The following is a 19749-nucleotide window of genomic DNA, read 5'->3' as shown; positions in this document are numbered from 1 at the left end:
AAAACCCCATGACGTAGAAGTCATCTCCTCTTTCTCTGTTACACAGAGAAAAACAGAAACCAGAATAGAGTTCCATCAGGAAACACCTCTGACAGCAGAGACAAACAGCCTGCTGGCCTGGGTTAGTCATTAGCAGGCAGCTGCTGCCACTGGGACACAGGAGGAGGAGGGCACAAGCAGCTGCACCCCCCATTGCACATTACCACCACCGAGCTGGGCAAAACCAGGGCAACCATAGACCATGGGGCCATCCCTGGTACCCTGACATGCTTGGGGACAGTGGAGTTCACAAGATGTCCAGACTAACACTGCCCAAGTTTGGCTGCTCAGCCCTCCCCCAGTTCATCCATTTCCTGTTCTAGCTCCATGTTGGGATAGGGCAGAAGACCTGGCCAGCCTCTCATAGACAGCATCTTACAGCAGTTATCACAGCATTGCTGTTAGTGCTCTCTCTCTCTCTCTCTCTCTCTCTCTCTCTCTCTCTCTCTCTCTCTCTCTCTCTCTCTCTCTCTCTCTCTCTCTCTCTCTCTCTCTCTCTCTGTGTGTGTGTGTGTGTGTGTGTGTGTGTGTGTGTGTGTGTGTGTGTATGTGTACATATGGTGGGATACACATGTCCCTGAGCACATGCAGAGGCCAAAGAGAGATGCCAGATGTCCTGCTCTACCACTGGCCACTTTATCTCCTGCTGATCCTGAATCTAGGATGACATCCAACAAATCCTAGCAATCCTCTTAGCTCTGCCCCTAACACTATAACTAGGCCCCAGACTTTTATAGAGTGTTGGGTGTTGGAGCTAAGGTATGTTCTTATCCACTGAGCCGTCTCCCCAGCCCTGTCATGTATGTTTATTGTTTCTTTGTTTGTGCTGGGGCTTAAACCCAGGGCCCTGTACATGCTGAGCAAGTGCTGTTCCCCTGAGCCACACCTTCAGCTCATTAACTCTGCACATCTGTCTTCCCTGAAGCCTAGAGCATCTGAAAGCTAGGATCAGATCCGAATTTCCCTCTTCAGTGGTCCAGGCCACATAGGAGGTGTGTACAGTCCTATGGAATGGGTCTCTTGGGTATGTAAACATCCCCACAGCAGGTTTGGAGACCCCTGGAGTTTCCATCTCTGTTTCCAGAGCAGAAAATAGAGGCTTGTGTGGGCCTCTCCGCTGTCTCCCATCAGTTCTTTTAGGCAGATGTCCTTGTACTGGGGGACTGGTACCTCAGCTGCTCTACTGAGCTCCAACTCCCGCCTAGAGAGTCACTTTATTTCCTTCTGCAATGCCTTCGTCACTCTGGGTGTCCCAAGTTCTCCTCTGGGCATGTGGACTACTCCTAGGCTTTCTCTGACATACGGGACTTGTACAGCCGCCAGCATCCAGTGTCTAATGAAGAACCTGGACTTCAGTCTATCACCTGCCTCCTAGTCCTTCAGGAAATCTTGGGAAGGAGCTGACTGTGCCTAGGGTCAGTCTGAAGCTCAGGGGTCCAAGACAGAGATGCAAAAAGTGAATGGTACCCCTGCAAAACCATGTAAAGCTTGAGAGTGAGAGGGGGCATAAGTTTGGGCTTTGATCCAGAAGAGCTTGGGGACCCACCAGGGCAGACAGCTGTGGGAACAAAGAAAGTTACGGTGCTCTGGGTACATGCCACCAAAGTGCTGTGGGAACACAGGAGCACCTGTAACTGCTTAGGGCACAGAGTGAGGTGAGGATGCAAGTGTGTGGTTAGGCACATATGTGGCTGTGGAGGTGATGTGTGCTCAGAATCTTGGAGGAGTGGGTTAAGAGAAAGGACAGTAGAAGTGTTCAGGGTCCAGAGAAAGTTAGAGTCCCAGGAGGGGTGGCCTCAGAGTGAAAAGTGAAACAGTGAGTAGTGAAAAGAAGATATCGTTAGAATCCATGTGGTGCCCCAGGCATCTGCAATGAGGACAACATGCCCACGTGACTCTAAGCCGGGGCATCTCAGCCTATCTGGGGGAGACGGGCAGAGGAGGGTGCTGGCCCATACTAACCCAGCTGTGCAAGCAGACTTCCTGATCCTTCCTGCAGTGACAGCCATCTAGGATGTGTTCAGCTTTTGTCTGCTTCCTCAGGGTCTCTGGGTCTATGTATGCATGCCTGTGTCTGTGAGTGTGGATACCGTGCACAAGTGGGTGTGCAGGAGATACGTGTCTGTATGTACAGGGTGGGCATACTCTGTGAGTGTGCACAATGCTGGTGTGCACACACCCTGTGAATGTATTTCAATTTGACATAAATGGGTAGCCTTATCTTCTGTTCTGAAAGGGTCTAACCCTGAGAATTATGACCTGGCTACAGCTTTGAGGCCCTGCAGAGCTCTAGACCAGCGTACCTAGGTGGGATGGTACAGGTCTGTAATCCCAGTACTTGGGGGGCGGTGAAGGCAAGAGGATCAGGAATTCAAGACCCTCCTGGATTACACAGCAAGCTCAAGGCCAGCCTGGGCTACACAAAACAGTCTCAAAAACAAAACAAAAGAAAGAACAGCAATAAGACAACACAAAACACAAAACTAATGCCAGGACAGGCCCCAGAGCGCTTCACTTAGTGGCTCATCTGTAATAAGCCCAGATGTTGGCACCAAAGGCAGCTAGCCCTGCCAACTCTATCTGCAAGTGGCCATTGTCTCAACTGACCTGTATGGCCACTGCTGATGCCAGGTTCAACGTAGACCTCGGGATCCACTTTTAGTTCCTGAGATCCAGCCCTGATGGGAAAGTCCTGGCTAGCAGCCAGCGCAGGGTCTGTGTGGCAGGAAAAGGAGGATGGAGTCACTAGGCTAGGGACTTTGGGTCTATGCAGAGTCCCCCTATTAGCTCCTCAGCCAAGATTTCTCCCTGCAGCCATCTTCTTCTCTCCGAGCCTGTTGCCCTGCTTTCAACCTCACTGAGCTGCTGCATAGGTTGGGATATTCTCAAGTTGGAGAATGGCATGTTTTTTGATGCTCTGGACAGGGGCTCTGTTGGGTGGTGGGTAGGTGTAGCAGTGGACTGGCCTGGGTCCCAGAGGTAGCTACTGACCTGTGCCTGGTCCCTTTTCCAGCTCTGGGAACGAGAGCCACAGAGACGGTGTACAGTGAGATCCGGAAGGTCAATCCTAGTGAGTGAGGGGCCCTGATTCTCCGAGTGGGAGGTTCCACGCTAGAATCACTGATGGGGCCTTGAGAGTGGTCAGGGGAAAAAGCCCAGAAGAGCATCAACTCTTAGGGTCTGACTCTTTCCCTCCCACTACAATCACCATTAAGAATACAGAGGCACAGACAGTGTAAGACACTTAACCAAGATCACAAAATATGCCTCTAAGCACCAAGAGCTAGATTCCACATTCCTAGTTGCATTGTCTTTGTTGGCGGGGAAGGAGCTGGTAGAATAGTTCTTTCCCTTTATACTTTTGGGTTTCTGGTTTCTGCCTAGGCTTTGCAAATGAAATGAGACAGACCAACAAGGGATAAACAAACTAGGTTAATGCAGAGGAAATCTCAGCTAGGAATGACTCAAAAAGGAAATTGGAGGGTGGGGATTTATGTAACTGCTTACCAAAGACCAATTAACATGTAAAGAAATGACGAGATGCTGAGCATGGCGGTACATGCCTGTGATCTCAGCACAGAGGAGGTAGAGTCTGGAAAATCAAAAATTTAGGTCACCATTGCTTACATATCAAGTTCAAGAATACTAGGCTACATACTACCTGCCTTTAAAAGATAGAGGGAAGGAGAGAGAAAAAGAGAGAGAAGAAAGAATGAGGAACCAGAGAGACCACTCAACAGTTAAGAACACTGGTTGTTCTTGCAGAGGGATGGTCTTTGGTTCCCAGTGTGTACATGGTGGCTCACAGCCATTTGTAACTCCAGTTCCAGGGGATCTGACACCACCTTCTGGCCACCAGAGGCACCAGAAATACACATGGTACACAGACATACATTGAGGCAAAACACCCATACACATAAAGTTTAAAAAAATAATTTAGAAAGAAAAAGAGGATGAACAAGAAAAATGAGAAGCTTTAACCTTCCAAGGAAAGCAGACTACACGAAAGTGGCTGCTCTCTGGGGCAAATTGTCCTCATGCTTCTCATCCTCTCTACTGTCCATCTGTCTTGACTTGGGTTCCAGTCACCACCAGATCCATTGGAGAATCCAACTTTACCTATCCTAGTAGTTAAAATTTGAATCTTTGTGTGACCCGGGCACCGAGTCATCCTGGTGAAGTCATGGAACATTTCAAGACTTCCATAACTGTCTTAGTTAGGGTTTCTATTGCTGGGATAAAACATTATGACCAAGCCAGGTGGTGGTGACACATGCCTTTAATCCCAGTGCTTGGGAGGCATCGGCAGGTGGATCTCTGTGAGTTTGAAGCCAGGCTGGTCTACAGAGTAAGTTCTAGGACAGGTTCCAAAGCTACAGAGAAACCCTGTCTCAAAAAACCAAACCAAACCAAAACAAAACAAAACATTATGACTAAAAGCAACTTGGATGGGGATGGGTTTATTTGGCTTACATTTGTACAACATAGTCTGTCACTGAGGGAAGTCAGGACAGGAACTCTAACAGGACAGGGACCTGGCGTAGGAGCTGATGCAGAGGCCATGGAGGAGTGGTGCTTACTTTACTGGCTTGCTCCTCATGGCTTGCTCTGCCTGCTTTCTTATAGAACCTGAACCATTTGCCTAAGGTTGACACCACCCACAGTGGGCTGGGCCCCCCACATCAATCATTAATCAAGAAAGTACTTGCCTATAGTCAATCAAATGGAAGTGTGTTCTCAGCTGCGAGTCCCTCTTCCCAAATGACTCTAGCTTGTGACAAGGCGATATGAAAGTAACCAACATAGTCACCTTGTCTGTGAATTGAGGGAATGGACTAGATTCTAGGTTCTCAAGATTTGTTAAAACTCAGATTTTCTGATCCATTCCCAGCCCTGAATATTTGAGGCCTTTAGGTTGAAGAATTTTCATTTTTAACCACCCATGTGCTGTTGGCCTGGGCTGGCCTGGGGACTTAGAGAGTCAATCTGTGTGTGCTGTTATTGTGCCACACATGTCCTGCTCCCAGGGTCTCTTTTATTCCCCAAGAGTCCTGGAATGATCACCCAGGGACGGCTGACAGAATATCCAGAAACATTGTATGTGCACAGAGGGTGACATGGAAGGAAGGCAGGACATGGGCAGCCAGTAGCTGGCTGGGTGTAGGACCGGATCTTAGCAGACATTTCATTCCCCTCTCACTTTCCTTGCTGTCTTCCAACCAGTGGCTGTTTTGGGAAATGGCTCATAGGGCGTAGTTTTGGCTCTTAAACCCCTTTTCCCCTGAGAAACTCAAAGGAAGGTCACTCCCCTAGATAAGCAAAAGGGCATGGGCAGGACTGCCTCCAAGGAGTGGCCCAGGGATGGGGCCCTTGGAGAAATTGGGGGGGGGGAGTGTCACAAAGAGACAGGAGGGAGCTTGCAGGCCATGGCAGGTGCATACTGTTTGCAATCTTGGCTTTGGACTCTGAGCTTACCTTCTTCTCTTATATTGTAAAAACATACATAAAATTAATATTTTAACCATTTTGAAATATGTAAGAGGCTAATTCAGCGTCCTCCAGTCCTTTCACTCTGTTAGGCAGCCGCTGTTCCCACCATGCATCTTCAGAATCTTTTCATCTTTCCCATCCCTTAACCAGTAACTCCACCCCCACCCTGCTGCCGGTGCCAACCTTTGGTCACCACCATTCTACCCTGTCTGTCAATGGTCAAGCTCAGCCTTTTCATCTGCCAAATAAAGGGAATGAACCAACAATCTGAAGCTCTCTTATAACATTCTAAGAGTCCCAAGGTTGTGCTGGCAAGATGGCTCAGTGGGTAAAGGCACTTGTCACCCAAGCCTGACAACCTGAGTTTGAACTCTGTGATTCACATTGTGGAAGGAAAAATGAGCCCCAAAAGTCTGAGGTCCCCTCTGACCTGAAAATGAGTCCTGTGGCATGTGCACCTCACCCCCCCAATTAAGTAAGTAATTGCAATAAGAGTAAATAGATAAACTGGACACCTTTAATCCTAGTACTCAGGAGGCAGAGGCAGGCGGATCTCTGTGAGATAAAAAAGTTCCAAGACAGCCAGGGCCACTAAACCAAACCAATAAATAAATAAATAATATAGTTTCGATTTCCTAGCATTTGGAAATGGAGATCATTTCCTTAGCCTTGGTCCCTCCAGATCTGTCTACCCAGACAAGTGGGGGTGTAGTCACTTTAAGGATTAATCCAGCCTTTAGTCCCAGCACACGGGAGGCAGGCTGATCTCTGAGTTCGAGGCCAGCCTGGTCTACAGATCACAGATCGAGTTCCAGGGCAGTCAAGGCTACATAGTGAAACCTGTCTCAAAAAGAACAGAGAGAGAGAGGGGGGGGTTGCAAAGAAGAGGAGAGATTATGCCCTGACTGCAGCCAGGACAAGCTGAGAAACTGTCCTTTTTGAAGTTGTGTTTAATCTTCTAGTTTCTTAAAGGAATTGGGGCCAACTCTGATCATCCTCCACTGTGATCCATTTAATTACTTACCTATTTATTTATTTATTTATTTATTTATTTATTTATTTATTGGTCCGGGGAGAAACCCAGGGTGTCTTCTCTGCTAAGCACCCACCTGGCCACTGAGCCACATTCCCAGACCTTTTTGCTTAGATACAATCTTAAACTTTGAAAGTTGTGAAAGTTATTCCTTCTCTTAATTAAAAACATTTTTTAAGTGTATGGGTACTTTACCTTTATATGTTTCTGTATACATGTGGGAGCCTGGTACCCACAAGAGGCCAGAAGACTGAGTCAGATCCCTTGGAACTGGAGTTACAGGTGGCTGTGAGCTGCCATGTGGATGCTGAGACCCGAACTTGGATCCTCTGCAAGAGCTGTCAGTGCTTTTAACCCCTGAGCCCAGATATGGAATTTAGCATTTCGAATTTTGTGTCTGATTTCAGAACACGTGGGTTGAGCAGGAGAAGCCAGAGCATGGGGCTTTTCTCCTGCTGTGCAGACCTAGGACCGGAGGTACTGTCATGGCTTCCCTCAATGTGTGGAGGTTGACTGACTTGGGCCTGGGCTGATTTACACATTTACTGGAGGCCAATCACCTTTGGCCCAGCTATGACAGCAGAGGGGTCCCTTAGGGATGGCTGTTCCTGTTCCCTCTTATGGGGAACAATGAAATATTGTAAGACAGGGCTTAAGGGCAGGTAGACTCGAGGAAAGCAGAGGTTTTGTTTTGTTTTGTTGGTTTTTCGAGACAGGGTTTTTCTGTATTGCTTTGGAGCCTGTCCTGGAGTTCTGTAGGCCTCGAACTCACAGAGATCTGACTGCCTCTGCCTCCTGAGTGCTGGGACTAAACGTGTGCACCACCAATGTCCAGTGGAAAGCAGAGTTTTATTTGTTGTATTGAGAGAGAGTCTGGAACTCTTGGTAATTCTGCTTCAAATCTTGAGTGCTGGATTTACAGGAGTGAGCCATCATACGTGACTCAAAGTCTCTTTTTAGGATTTTCTTTGCCTTCTTTCTTTTTTCTCTTTCTTTCTTCCTTTATCTATCCATCTATCCATCCATCCATCCATCCATCCATCCATCTATCCATCCATCATCTATCTCTGTCTCTCTGAGACAGGGTGTAGCTCAGCTGGTAAAGTGCCTGCCTAGAATCTATGGAGTTGGACCCCCAGTATCATATAAGCTGGTGTGACAGCACAGGCCTGTAATACCTGGCACCAGGGAGGTAAAGACAGGAGGATCAGAAGTTCAAGGTCAGCCTCAGCTACATTAGACCCTGCTTCAAAAAAAAGCAAAGCAAACAAGCAAAAAAGTCAAAGAAAATTCCAGGGCCTCTACATGCCTTTCACGTGGCCTAGAACATCCCCAGGAGCTTGTCTAGGGACAAAAGACCATCAGCAGATGGCCTGAGACCCCTTCTGCGCTAGCGTCCCCTCCCTCAGCTCCGGTGTGAAGCTGCACCAGGCCCTGCACACTCACCACTCTGCTGTCTTTGTTTTGCAGATGTCGTGGAAAACAGATATTCTGTAAGTACACACTTCATACCCATGGTGTTAAAAATGCTCCGTGGAGCCAGCTAGTAGCTCATGCATGAATTGCACACTGACACTTGTTGTGAGAGTTTGAGGCCACCTGAGACTGCAGGGTGACTTTTGTTGTTGTTGTTGTTGTTGTTGTTTTACAAAAGTGTTCTACGGAACAGTGAACTATTTCCCAGTTTGCCCAGGGCCTGCTTTCCACTAATTCTCCCCACCACCTCCTGCTAACATGGCCTGTTTGAGACCAGGCGCCCTGGCCTCTAACAGTCTAAACCAGCAGCTCCAGGATTGCTTCTCTGTCCTGTTTACACCATCATCGCTCAGTCTATATAGGGAGAGGAATCCTGGATATCCTCCAGCGTTGTCAGGAATCCTACTGCTCTTTTAATAGGACAGAGTCTCAGAGGGCGGTGGTGGCACACGCCTTTAAACCCAGCACTCAGGAGGCAGAGGCAGGTGGATCTCTGTGAGTTCGAGACCAGCCTGGTCTACAAGAGCTAGTTCCAGGACAGCCTCCAAAGCCACAGGGAAACCCTGTCTCGAAAAACAAACAAACAAACAAACAAACAAAGACAGAGTCTCAGGCCCAGCGATACAAACTTGAAAGAGGAGTTTGAGTTCAAGGCCAGGTTGGGCTACATAATCAAGTCCCTGATGAGAGAGGGAGGGGAAGGAGGAAGAGAAGAGAAAGAAGAGGCGGGGATGGGGAGATAGTTCAGCTGATAAAGTGTTTATACAACAATCTGAGTTTCATCCTAAAACACAGAGTGAAAAGTTCAGGTGTAGTGGCTGACACTTGTAACCCAGACCTGGGGAGGTGAAGACAGGCAGATCCCTGCAGCCTGCTGACCAGCCAGTCAAGGCTACTTGGTGAGCTTGAGGCGGTGGAGAGATGTTACAATTTAAGATGCCATGTGTTCAAGCAGAGGGGTTTTTTTTTGTTGTTGTTGTTGTTGCTGTTGTGTTTTGGGTTTTTTTTTTTTGGTGGGGGGAGGATCATAAAAAGGGAAAAGGGAAGGGGGAGACAGGAGCAGCAGGAGAGAGGAAAAATGAAAGAGGGGGAGAGAGAGGAGAGAGGGGGAGCTCAAGGGGGAGGTGGGGGACACAGAGAGGGAGAGAAAGAAAGACAGAGGAGGATGGGAGGTAGGCGGGGCTCTTTTAAAAGGGAACATAGTGAATGTGCACAGGTGGGGCTCTTAGTGGCTGCAGCTGAGGGTGAATCCTGTCAGAACCCCCAAGGACAGGCCAGTACAGATGCCTGGATACTAACAAGAGACCCTGTGGAAAGAAAGAAAGAAAGAAAGAAAGAAAGAAAGAAAGAAAGAAAGAAAGAAAGAAAGAAAGAGAAGAAAAGGATGAGCAGTTCTTAAGAAATGACATCTGAGATTGACCTCTGGCCTCTACATACATAGGAACATAGATTCACACATGCACACACTCACATAGGGACACACAAGGAAGGAAGGAGGCAGGGAGGGAGGGAGAGGAAGGGGTTTAAGTTCAATCCATGCAGAACCCACTGCCTTCCGGTTCCCAGACTGTCTGTGGGCACCCAGCCCCACAGGGTTACCGGAGCAGCTATTATCTTCAAAAATGAGGAACTTGCCTCTGAATTGGTCTTTTGGGTCTGGGAGAAACTTCCAGCAAAACCTCTGCAGCCTTCAGTGGGCCCCTGGCTTCCTTTGTTTTGCTGGGTCTGAATTCTTGTTAAACAGAGCTCATTATGCTTGTGACAGACAGGAAGGCGCTGACCTTTGTATGGAGGAAAGTTATCCGTTTGAGGAAAAGAGGAACGAAATGAATGGCTTTTTCTAGCCTGCACCCACCTAGGCTTCTGACAGCACTGTTGGATTGGTAGGGGTAAGGAGGCCTATTTTATAGATGAAGAAACGGAGGCCTGGCTTGGTAAAACAGCTTAACCCAGAATCACACAGAGCCAAGAATAGAGCTCAAGTCTCCAAAGCCCTGGCCAGCGCTCTGGCCTCAATGTTAAGAAGTGACATGACTGTTCCATGAGAGCTGAGTGACAACTTTGCTCCATAAGCAGTGTAGGACCATGATAAAAACCAGTTCTGCATGTGGCTGTCTGCATGGCTGCAGGAGTCTGTGGCCATCCAAGGCTGGGCTGCACCCTGGCAATCAGCTCTCTGCCGAACCAAGTTACTCACTTTGTCTTGCACCAAAAAAAGCCTCTCTGGGCAAAGGCTCTGAACTCCAGGCCAGTGGGGGAGTGGCTTTCCCTCAGACCCCAAAGTCTGTTCTGGTCCCAGGATGCTCCAAATGCTTGGGCTATTAAGTCCTGCCCCCAAATCATAAAGCCATTTGGCGGGAACTAAGGGGTTCCCAGTGGTTGAAAAATGAGCTTTGAATCTTGAAGCAAATAGATTTTGTTTATGAAAGAAGCAGGCAGTTTCCCTAATAAGCAGCTGTGGGGTCAGAAGAAAATTAACAGAATTGCCCAACAGGGAAATGGGAGGGACTTCCTTCCTGAAATCAAACCTGGCGATCATTCCCCTCTTGTTTAACTGTCGTTGCTTCTGAAAACATATTGGAGGAAATATCTGGACAATGAGACAGCCACTTAGCCAGCTACTGGCTTGGTATTGTTTGACTTGCTTTAATGGCACATTCTGACTTCATTTTTCCTCTGCCATTTTTGCTTTGTTTATAAATTGTGCTCATGGTCCACGCAGACAGATAACGTGGAAGGGAACAGCCTGTACTTGAAAGAAAAAAGTGGAATCTGGACCTGTGAAGGTCTCTAGATTTTGAAAAGAACCCTGTCGCTTAGGGGTTGGGAACAAGACAATGCCTCCCCAGGGTCAGCAGAGGGCTGGGCTGTGATAGGACCTGCCCCAGAAGTGGGATTGAGGCTGTTGGGGAGTGAGGTTTCAGTTCTACAGACTTCTTGTGGGTGACTTCCTGGAGCCTAAGCACCCCTACCTATAAAGTAGAGATGGCGGTAATGATGGTGATGATGATGACAGTGTTGGTGGTGATGGTGATGATAATGGCGGTGTTGGTAGGGTTGGGGATGCTAGGGATGGGGATGACAGTGATGGTGTTGGTTGGTAATGATGATGTAAGGGATGGTGACAGCAAGAATAACATCTGCCTACTGGGATTTTCTTAAGGGTTAAATGAGACACTTTGCAAACCTCAAGCCATCATAGAAAACCACTTATCTTCTTTAAACGTCTCTTCCTCAAGTGCTGGCATCAGTGAATGTGGTTAAGAGTTTACTTTATTTGTCTTTGAAATGCCCCCCCCACACACACACACACTGGAAATACACTCAAGGCTTAGGATTCAACCAAAGCAAAATCTTGGTATAAGCATAGGAGACCCACATTCAAACCTTAGTTGCCCTAACTAGGTGCTTCATCTGTAAGATTCTGTTTTGTGATCAGTGATCATTAAAAAAAAAATTGTGTGTGTGTTCGAGTGTGTGTGTGTGTGTGTGTGTGTGTGTGTGTGTGTGTGTGTGAATGCAGGTGTGCACATGATGCAGTCAGGGTAACTTTCGAGAGTCCATTCCCTTGTACTATGGGATAGAACTCCTGTCAGTCCTCAGGCCTGAGCCATCTTGCCCAGCCCCATTTCCACATCTATAAACTGGGCGATTTCTCAACCTAGATACTGCAGGGATTAAGTGAGCACTTGGCACAGCCCGCATAGATGGAAAGTGCTAATACTGGGTGCTTTCTAGAAGCAGGAGTTAGGGACCAGGGGGAGGAGGTGGAATAGAGGGCCTTTGGGGTTACAATAGAGGGCCTTTGGGGTTACTCGGCACCACATTCTGAGCAGAAAGCAGAGCAACTCCATAGCTGAGCGTGGGTGGCTGACAGCAAGGCCAGCCCTCACTGCAGGGTTCCTTCACTGCAAAGTTCCTGGGGCCCTGCCCCCCGCCCAGCCCATCCTGTCTATGGATTTGGACCTACAGCACTATCCACAGTGTTGTTTGCCTGAGGAGAAGGAGAACAGAGGCGTCTGGGGAGAGACTTGGTCTGGAGCCTACAGAGAGCCTGGACACGAGGATCACGTCCCCCTTCTCTGGGAGAGTGGAGGAAATGGCAGAGGGCAGCTGCCAGCACTGGCAAGCCTCCAGCCTTCTGGGGCCACACAGCTTTCTTGGCCCATTTGTGAAGTTCTCTCCTGGCAAAGCAGGAGCTGGAGCCTTGGCCTTCTAGCTGGGCCTCCCAGATCTGCATCGTGTTCTAGAAGCCCCAGACCCAGCAAAACAAAATGGAGACAGACTATCTCAGCTCCCCCTTCAGGAAGCGAGGCAGTCTGGCCATCAGGTTCCCAAGATGCCAGCACGTTTTGTGCTCGCACCTCTGTGAGTTCTACTTGCAGCACGGTGTCCTGTGTCCACGGAGGGTTCAGAACAGCGGGCTCTGTTGTTTCCTGTTCCCTGAGGCTCTCCATTCTCAAGGGTTCTCTGCTCCCACATCTCCCAGCATCCCCAGCCCTTTTGCCCTTCAAGTTTACAAAAATCCTTAAAGTCAGTTCAAGTCGCTTCTGTGACCCACTCTCTGCTCAGTACCTGATGCCCTTGCTGCCTCCAGACTACTTCATAGCAGTGTTGTTGGTCAGTAGTTGGTAGAGGGTGGGGACGTGGCTCAGCAGGTCAAAGTACTTGCACAAGTGTGAGGACCTGAATTGAAATCCCCACGAGCCATATAAAAGTGGGTTCCAGGACAGGCTCCAAAGCAATACAGAGAAACCCTGTCTTGAAAAACAAACAAACAAAACAGAAAACAAAGTTGTTGATGAAATATGAAATCCTTGGGGCAGAGTAGAGATCAGTGCCAGGTCAGATAAGGGTCCAGGTACCAGGAAGTGAGTGGGTGACTTGAGCTACCATTTGGAGCCCTGATTATTGTTATTTTGAGACAGGGTCTTGTCTGGGACATCCCAGGTTAGCCAGAAGCTGTCTATATAGCTGAGAATGACCTTGAACTCTTGACATTCCTGAGTGCTGGACTATAAGCATGCTTAAAAAAAGCATGCTTAGCTTTTTTTTTTCCCTAATTTTTTTTATTATAGTAAAACATACACAACCCAAAATTAACCACTGTACTATTTTAAAGAGCTGGGGTTGTGGCTCAGTGACGGAGTCACATTGCCTAGCAATGTGAGGTTCTTTCACCAGCACTTAAAAAATAAAAAGTGACTTCAGTTGCCTGAGGTACCTTCATATTGTTATACAACTGACACCACAATTGGTCTCCAGAATTTTTTTCCTTAAACTTAAATTCTTTGTTTTAAACATTTTATTTATTTGTTATGTATACAGTCTTCTGCCTGCACGCCAGCAGAGGGCACAAGATCTCATTCAAGGTTGTGAGCCACCATGTGATTGCTGGGAATTGAACTCAGGACCTCTGGAAGAACAGTCAGTGCTCTTAACCACTGAGCCATCTCTCCAGCCATAAACTTAAATTCTTATTATGTGTTTGTGCATATATGCAAGCATGCAAGAATCAAAGGACAACTTCTGGGTGGTGGTTCTCTCCTTCAACCCTCTGGGTCTCAGGATTGAACTTGGTTTATCAGCCTTGGCAATGAGCACCTTGACCCACTGAGCCATTTCATTAGCTCTCTAGAACTTTTTTTTTAAGGATTTGTGTGTGTGTGTGTGTGTGTGTGTGTGTGTGTGTGTGTGTGTGTGTGTGCAGGCTAAGAGGGTAGTAGGTGTTATTTATACCACCTCCCTATTCCTTTGAAGCAGGGTCTCTCCCTGAACCTGGGTGAACATATTTTTCACTATGCTGGAAGCCAGAAAGCCCTAGCAGTCTGTGCTCCCCTCAGAGCTGGAATTACAGGCTATGTAGAGCAGGATGGCCTTGAACTCACAAAGATCCACCTGCTACTACCAGCTGAGTGCTGGGCTCAAAGGCATGCGCTACCATGCCTAGCCAAGTTTTTGTTTGTTTGTTTGTTTGTTTGTTTGTTTTTAATTAAAAGGCTGATCTAAGGACCTTAGATGTCCTGGTGACTGACACCCATAATCCCAACCCTGGGAAGGCTAAGGCTAGAGGACCACTGAGAGCCTCAGACTGGTCCAGGCTATAGAGTGAGTTTCTGTCTCAAAACCAAAAACAGAACAAAGGCAGACTGGAGAGGGTGTCTGTGTTAGCTAGAGGTCCTGAGGTCCTAGCTGGAGCCAGATGTGCGCTCTTTTGTACCTGATAGTTCCTCCCTGTGCAGCACCTATGGGACGACACACCGGGTGCACGTGGGTACTTGATGTACTGGCCTGATAATGATGTGCAGAGAGAATTCAGGGGTGGAGACAGCAGCTCCTACAGAGCAGTCATGGAGAGAACAGAAGAGGGGTTGGGACAACTGCTGCCCCAGAAGTTGGGTTCCCAGAGGATGCTGGCAAAGCTTCCAGTGTTTTTGTTTGAATCAAGATCTCCATGTATCCCAGTCTAGCATAGAACTGGACTTTGAACTTGTGATCCTCCTGCCTTCACCTCCTGGGTGCTGGGATTACAGACATGTGGTGCTGGTGGTGGAGCCTAGGGCCTCTTGCATGCTTGACACACACTGTACCCATGGACCCAATCCCCAATGCCTGTGCAGTTCTCTTCTGCTGTACTCTCTTCTCCAGGATACTCTCTAGTCCTGAGGGTGTGGCCTAACTTGCCCTGTCTTCTATCCTACAGAGAACGGGAAACTCCCTTGATGGAACTTAAGACAACCAAGACAGGTGCCTGTGCCTGGGAGAACATTCACGTCCCAAGAAGAGCAGCCGATTCCCATATTCCAAGAGTCCTGTGCACTTATTTAGGAACCGGCCCTGCCCACACTGAAAGTAGCATTTCTTCAGGCCAAGCCATCCATTCTTAAATCTCTTACCTTATTAATGTTGGGTATAAAGAGAATCAGCGGGGCAGTTTAGTGGCCAGCCAAATCATTCTTCCAAGCTGGAGCATCCTTGCAATTTGGAAGAGTGAGAGGAGGTTGGGGTGAACAAACCTCTGGAATTTTTTGAAGGTCAAATACCACATCTCAGAGAGACAACGTGCTTTTTCACGTGCCTCCTACACAGAAGCCTGTTTTTGTCCTGTAGTCAGTTACTTTTAGCGAATGGTCTGGACTCCGGGGTTAGAATTTTTGTTTTGTTTTCTTTCTGTCTTTCTTTTTCCTTCTGGGCTGGCCTTGTTCTTTGGACATATACAGTGCTGCTCAGACAGTCACCTGTCGCCTGTATGGTGACTTCACTCACGAACAGGGATGGGGGTGGGCAGCTGACTGGCTGCAGTGCCTGTGAAGCAGCAACTTGAAGGCAAGCCACAGGCAGGCGATGCCACAGCTAGACTGGACAAGCCAGCACAGAAGTCCTTTAACTGATTTCCAGGTCTTTCTTTTCCTCTCCCTTGCTGCAGGCCTAAAGAGGAGAAATGATTGGCTACAGCAAATGGAGTTTTTTTTTTTTTTTCTTTTAATAGTAAAAGGAAATGTGTACTTTCCCCACTAATTTTTCTTTATTTATTCCCTGCTAAAGAAATGGTCTCCTGAGGTCCCTGGCTGTTTTCCAAGGGTGGCCTGAGTGGGGGATGGGAGCTGCCTCCGTGTTGCTGTGGAACATTCATATCTAAACATCATCTTCCCTGTTTGCCTCAGCCATCCAGCTGCAGGGCCCCTGAGGGGTGTTGTATTAAATAAAATTGATTTTTACTCTTCAGCGATCTGTGAAGTGTCATCTTCTGAGACGGACCACATGCCAGTAGAATAATTGTAGCCCTAAGGGACTCCGGCTGCTTCTGGTGTCAGAACCAAGCTGTTCTGTCTGCTCTGTGGGTGGAGCCTCACATAGACCAAAGGTCAAGGGCGGCTGGATTCCTGGCACTGTTGTGGGCTCCAGCTCGGGGTTCTCATGCTTGCAAGGCAAGCACTGTCCTAACTTCCCTGTCTTCCCGGCCTCCATCACGCTTTCTTGTTTTTCATTTTGTCTTTATTTTATTCTATTCCATTTTATTTTATTTTGAGATGGGGTCTCACTGTGTGTAGTTCATTAGTCCAGGCTGGGCTGGACTTGAAATTCATTATGTAGCCCAGGCTGGACCATCTTTCATTCATTTCCTGCCTCTTCTCCTTTCCCTTCCTTCTTCCATGCAGTTCTCACTTTCTCCTCCTCCGCATTGAATGGTCAGAACAGAGCTGAAGTTATTGATGAGTTTATTTCAAAAGCCAACACATGGAATGTTTTCTGTGAGATTATTTTCTGCATATGTTTCACCCTTTGCAGATTATTTTTTTTCCAAGTGTTTATTGGTTTTTAGGAAAAGGTCTCTGGTTGGGGCCTTACTTCGTCCTGGTCTGGGCGTGGTTTTCCTGAACTATCTTGGCACAGGCTGTCTGGTGTGGTGCCAGCAACTGTTTCATTAGTTTCTGGTATGCCCACACTCCCTCCTTCAGCCTTGTGCTGTTGGGACTAAAGTTTGCAACATGAGGGAAACTCTCCCCACTGTCAGGACCTCTGCAGGGTCCCAGGAAAAGGAAGTGAGCCTGAACTGGATGCCCTCTCTAGAAGATCCTCCTGCCCTATACTGACTGGAAGTGTGTCCCGGGCTGGGGATTGGCTCAGTTGGTAGAGTGCTTGCCTGGCATGCACTAGATCAGGAGGTAATTAGGCAGCGATTAGCCCAATGAATACTTGGAAAAATAATTCTCCAAGGATCAAATACACACAGAAAACAACTTTACAGACTTTTGGAAGTTCTGGGTTCTATACCCACCCCACTCCCACCCCTCCCCCACTGCACAAACCGAGGTGTGAAGGTTTCTTGTCCTTGTCAACTTGACAACCTAGAACCCCCTGGGAATCAAAACTGGCCTGTGAGCATGTTTGTAGGGATTGTTTTGATTGCCTTCATCTATGTGGAAAGACCCAGTCTGAAAGTGGGTAACACCATTCCCAGGTTCACACCCCTGGACTACAGAAGGGTAGAGAAAGCCAGCTAAGCACACATACACTCATTCTCTCTGCTCTTGACCACGGATGTGACTAGCTACTTCAAGCTCTTGCCACTGTGACTTCTCGACTGTGATGGACTGTAGCCTGCAACTGTGAGATGAAATAAATCCCTTTTATCCCCCATATTGCTTTTGTTGGGTATTTTAATTTTTTTAAGATTTATTTATTTTATGTATATGAGTGCTTAGCCTGCATGTATATGTATATGTATATGTATATGTATATGTATATGTATATGTGTACCATGTGTGTGTGCCTGGTCCCCCAGGAGGTCAGAGGAGGGCATCAAATCCCCTTGAACTGAAATTATAGGCAGTTGTGAGCTGCCACGTGGGTGCTGGGAACTGAACCCAGATCCTCTGCAAGAACAAGTGCTCCTAACCGCTGAGCCATCTCTCCAAGTGCTCTCCCACATCAGAGTATTTTCTCAGAGCGATAGGAATGAAACTAAGATACCCGGTATGATGGCAGACACCTGTACTTCTAGTACTGGGAAAGTAGAGGCAGGTGGTCAGAAGTTCCAGGTCAACCTTGGCTATATAGCTAACCTGAGCTAAACAAGAGGCCCATTTCAAAGCCAAGCAATAAGAGTCAGTGTGTCCTGTGCCAAGACCAGCTTATTTTGCTGGTAGCTTCTCTGGTAAGGTTAGTTTTAGAAGAAAAGTTGACAAAAGAACAAGTTTTTTTGTTGTTGTTATTGTTTGTTTTTTTTGTTTGTTTTTTTTAGTGTGTGTGTGTGTGTGTGTGTGTGTGTGTGTGTGTGTGTGTGTGTGTGTGTTCATGCACACACCACAGTGCCTAGGTAGAAATCAGAGGACAACATTCAAGAGTTTTCTTTCTACCATGTGGGTCCCAAGTATCAAACTTAGCAAGCGCCTGGTGATTGATGTGGGAGGGCCCGCCCGGCCATTGTGGGCCGGTGGTCCTGGGTTGAGTGAAAAGCGAGCTGAGCAAGCCATGAGGAACAAGCCCATAAGCAGCGCTCCTTGCTCCTCCTCCGTCTCTGATTGGTTCCTGCCTCCAGGTTCCCTCCTTGAGCCCCTGACAGTAGAAGGTGAGACGAACTCTTCCCTTCCCCGAGTTGCTTTTGGCTACCACTGAGCCATCTCCCTGGCCCTCACTTTCTGTATTTTACCCTGAAACTTCTCCCTGGAGTACTTTGGGTCCATACTTTGGGTCCATCCTCTCTGCACATTTGGAGCTCAGCTTCTTCAGGAAGGATCTGAAAGTACAGACTTGAGCCAGACAGGGCTGGCTCTTCATTCAGAAGCCACCCGCTGGTCTTTTCCCCTGAGCATCTTACTGCCCCTCCAGCCACATGCACAAACCCAACAGAGTCCAAGGAGAAGTGGGGGAGCTACAAGGAGGGGGCTTCTGCCTCCAGAGTCGTGGTTCTCAACCTGTCGCTCACGACCCCTTTGGGTCGAATGACCCTTTCACAGGGTTGCCTAGGACACCAGGGAACACAGATCTGTGAATTATGATTCATAACAGTAGCAAGATTGCCGTTATGAAGTAGCAATGAAAACAATTTTATGATTGAGGGTTGCAGCATTAGGAAGGTTGAGAATTGCTGCTCTAGAGGGGACGGTTCAGGGCACCCAGAGAGGCTGGGCTCCAGGCTCAGCCTCTTGCAGCTTTAGCAGAGACCGTACCTCACTCATGTGACTGGTGCGTCTCCTCCTTCCTGGAGTCAGGTGTTTGTATTATGTGTATGCACATGTGTGTGATGTGTATATGTGTGTTGTGTGTGATATCTGTCGGGGGTAAGGTTGTACACGTGTCATTGTGTCTATCTGGAGGCCAGAGAACAACTTTATGGCATTGTTTCTCTACTTCTACTTTGACATGGGGCTCGGGGGTTGAACTCAGGGCACCAGGCTTGCCATCTTTCCAGCCCTCAACTTTTTTTTTTTTTTTTTTTTTTTTTTTTTGAGACAGGGTTTCTCTGTGAAGCTTTAGAAACTGTCCTGGAACTTGCTCTGTTGACCAGGCTGGTCTCAAACTCACAGAGATCTGCCTGCCTCTGCCTCCCAAGTGCTGGGATTAAAGGCGTGCGCCACCAAAACCCTGCTAAAATTCGTATTATTTTTATTAAAGTGTTTTCCTGTGCCATGTGTTTATGGATGCCTGTGGAGGCCATCAAAGAGCATCAAACTCCTTGGTAATGGACCTACAGACAATTGTGTGCTACCCAATGTGGGTGCTAGGAACTGAAGTCAGGTCCCCTGAAACAGCAGGAAGTGCTCATAACATCTGACACATCTCTCCAGCCCACAGTTATTCTCTTGAGGACTACATTAGGGTCCCACGAGAACTACTTTAACTCCTTCAGAGCTCAGTACCTGCAATGATCTAAACAGCCCTCACCAGACCCCACCACTTCTTAATATCATCCCCATGCTTCAGTACTTGAATCACTCAAACTACATCCACCTTAGCAAAGGCAGAGGCCACTGAACACTTGGTGAGTTCAAGCCCCAGGCCTGCTTACAGCCCAGGATTGTCAAACTAGTAGAACCAGTGCCAGATGGAAGTGGCCAGATGGGGTGGGGGTGGGTAGCTGCAGTTGGGACAAGGAAAGACAGAGTGGCAGGGACCACTTTGAGACATAACCACAGCAACTTATACTTATCAAAAAGCCAGAAGCTGGCCATGGTGGCACATCCCTGTCATCACAGCACCTAGGAGGC

The 19749-nt window shown here is 47.9% G+C and overlaps 1 protein-coding gene across 4 annotated transcripts in view; it reads left to right on the top strand.

The window, feature by feature from the left end:
- Pecam1 (platelet and endothelial cell adhesion molecule 1) overlaps nt 1-15745 on the top strand; it is a 77566-nt gene extending 61821 nt beyond the window's left edge. For 2 of the 4 annotated variants that reach the window (XR_003487405.2, XM_027427804.2), the window contains 2 exons: nt 8033-8055; nt 14742-15745. Coding sequence is in view for 2 of the 4 variants with exons in the window: in XM_027427804.2 (XP_027283605.1) it covers nt 8033-8055; nt 14742-14771 (53 nt within the window). In the remaining 2 variants the exon portion in view is untranslated. The remainder of the gene's footprint in view (nt 1-8032; nt 8056-14741) is intronic. The other 2 variants (XM_027427807.2, XM_027427805.2) reach the window with 1 other exon arrangement.
- Nucleotides 15746-19749: the final 4004 nt, after the last annotated feature.

This window comes from Cricetulus griseus, chromosome 7, assembly GCF_003668045.3.
Source record: "Cricetulus griseus strain 17A/GY chromosome 7, alternate assembly CriGri-PICRH-1.0, whole genome shotgun sequence".
Lineage (NCBI taxonomy): Eukaryota > Metazoa > Chordata > Mammalia > Rodentia > Cricetidae > Cricetulus > Cricetulus griseus.
The sequence above is the reverse complement of the archived record's forward strand: the minus strand, read 5'-3'. Positions and strand labels throughout refer to the sequence as shown.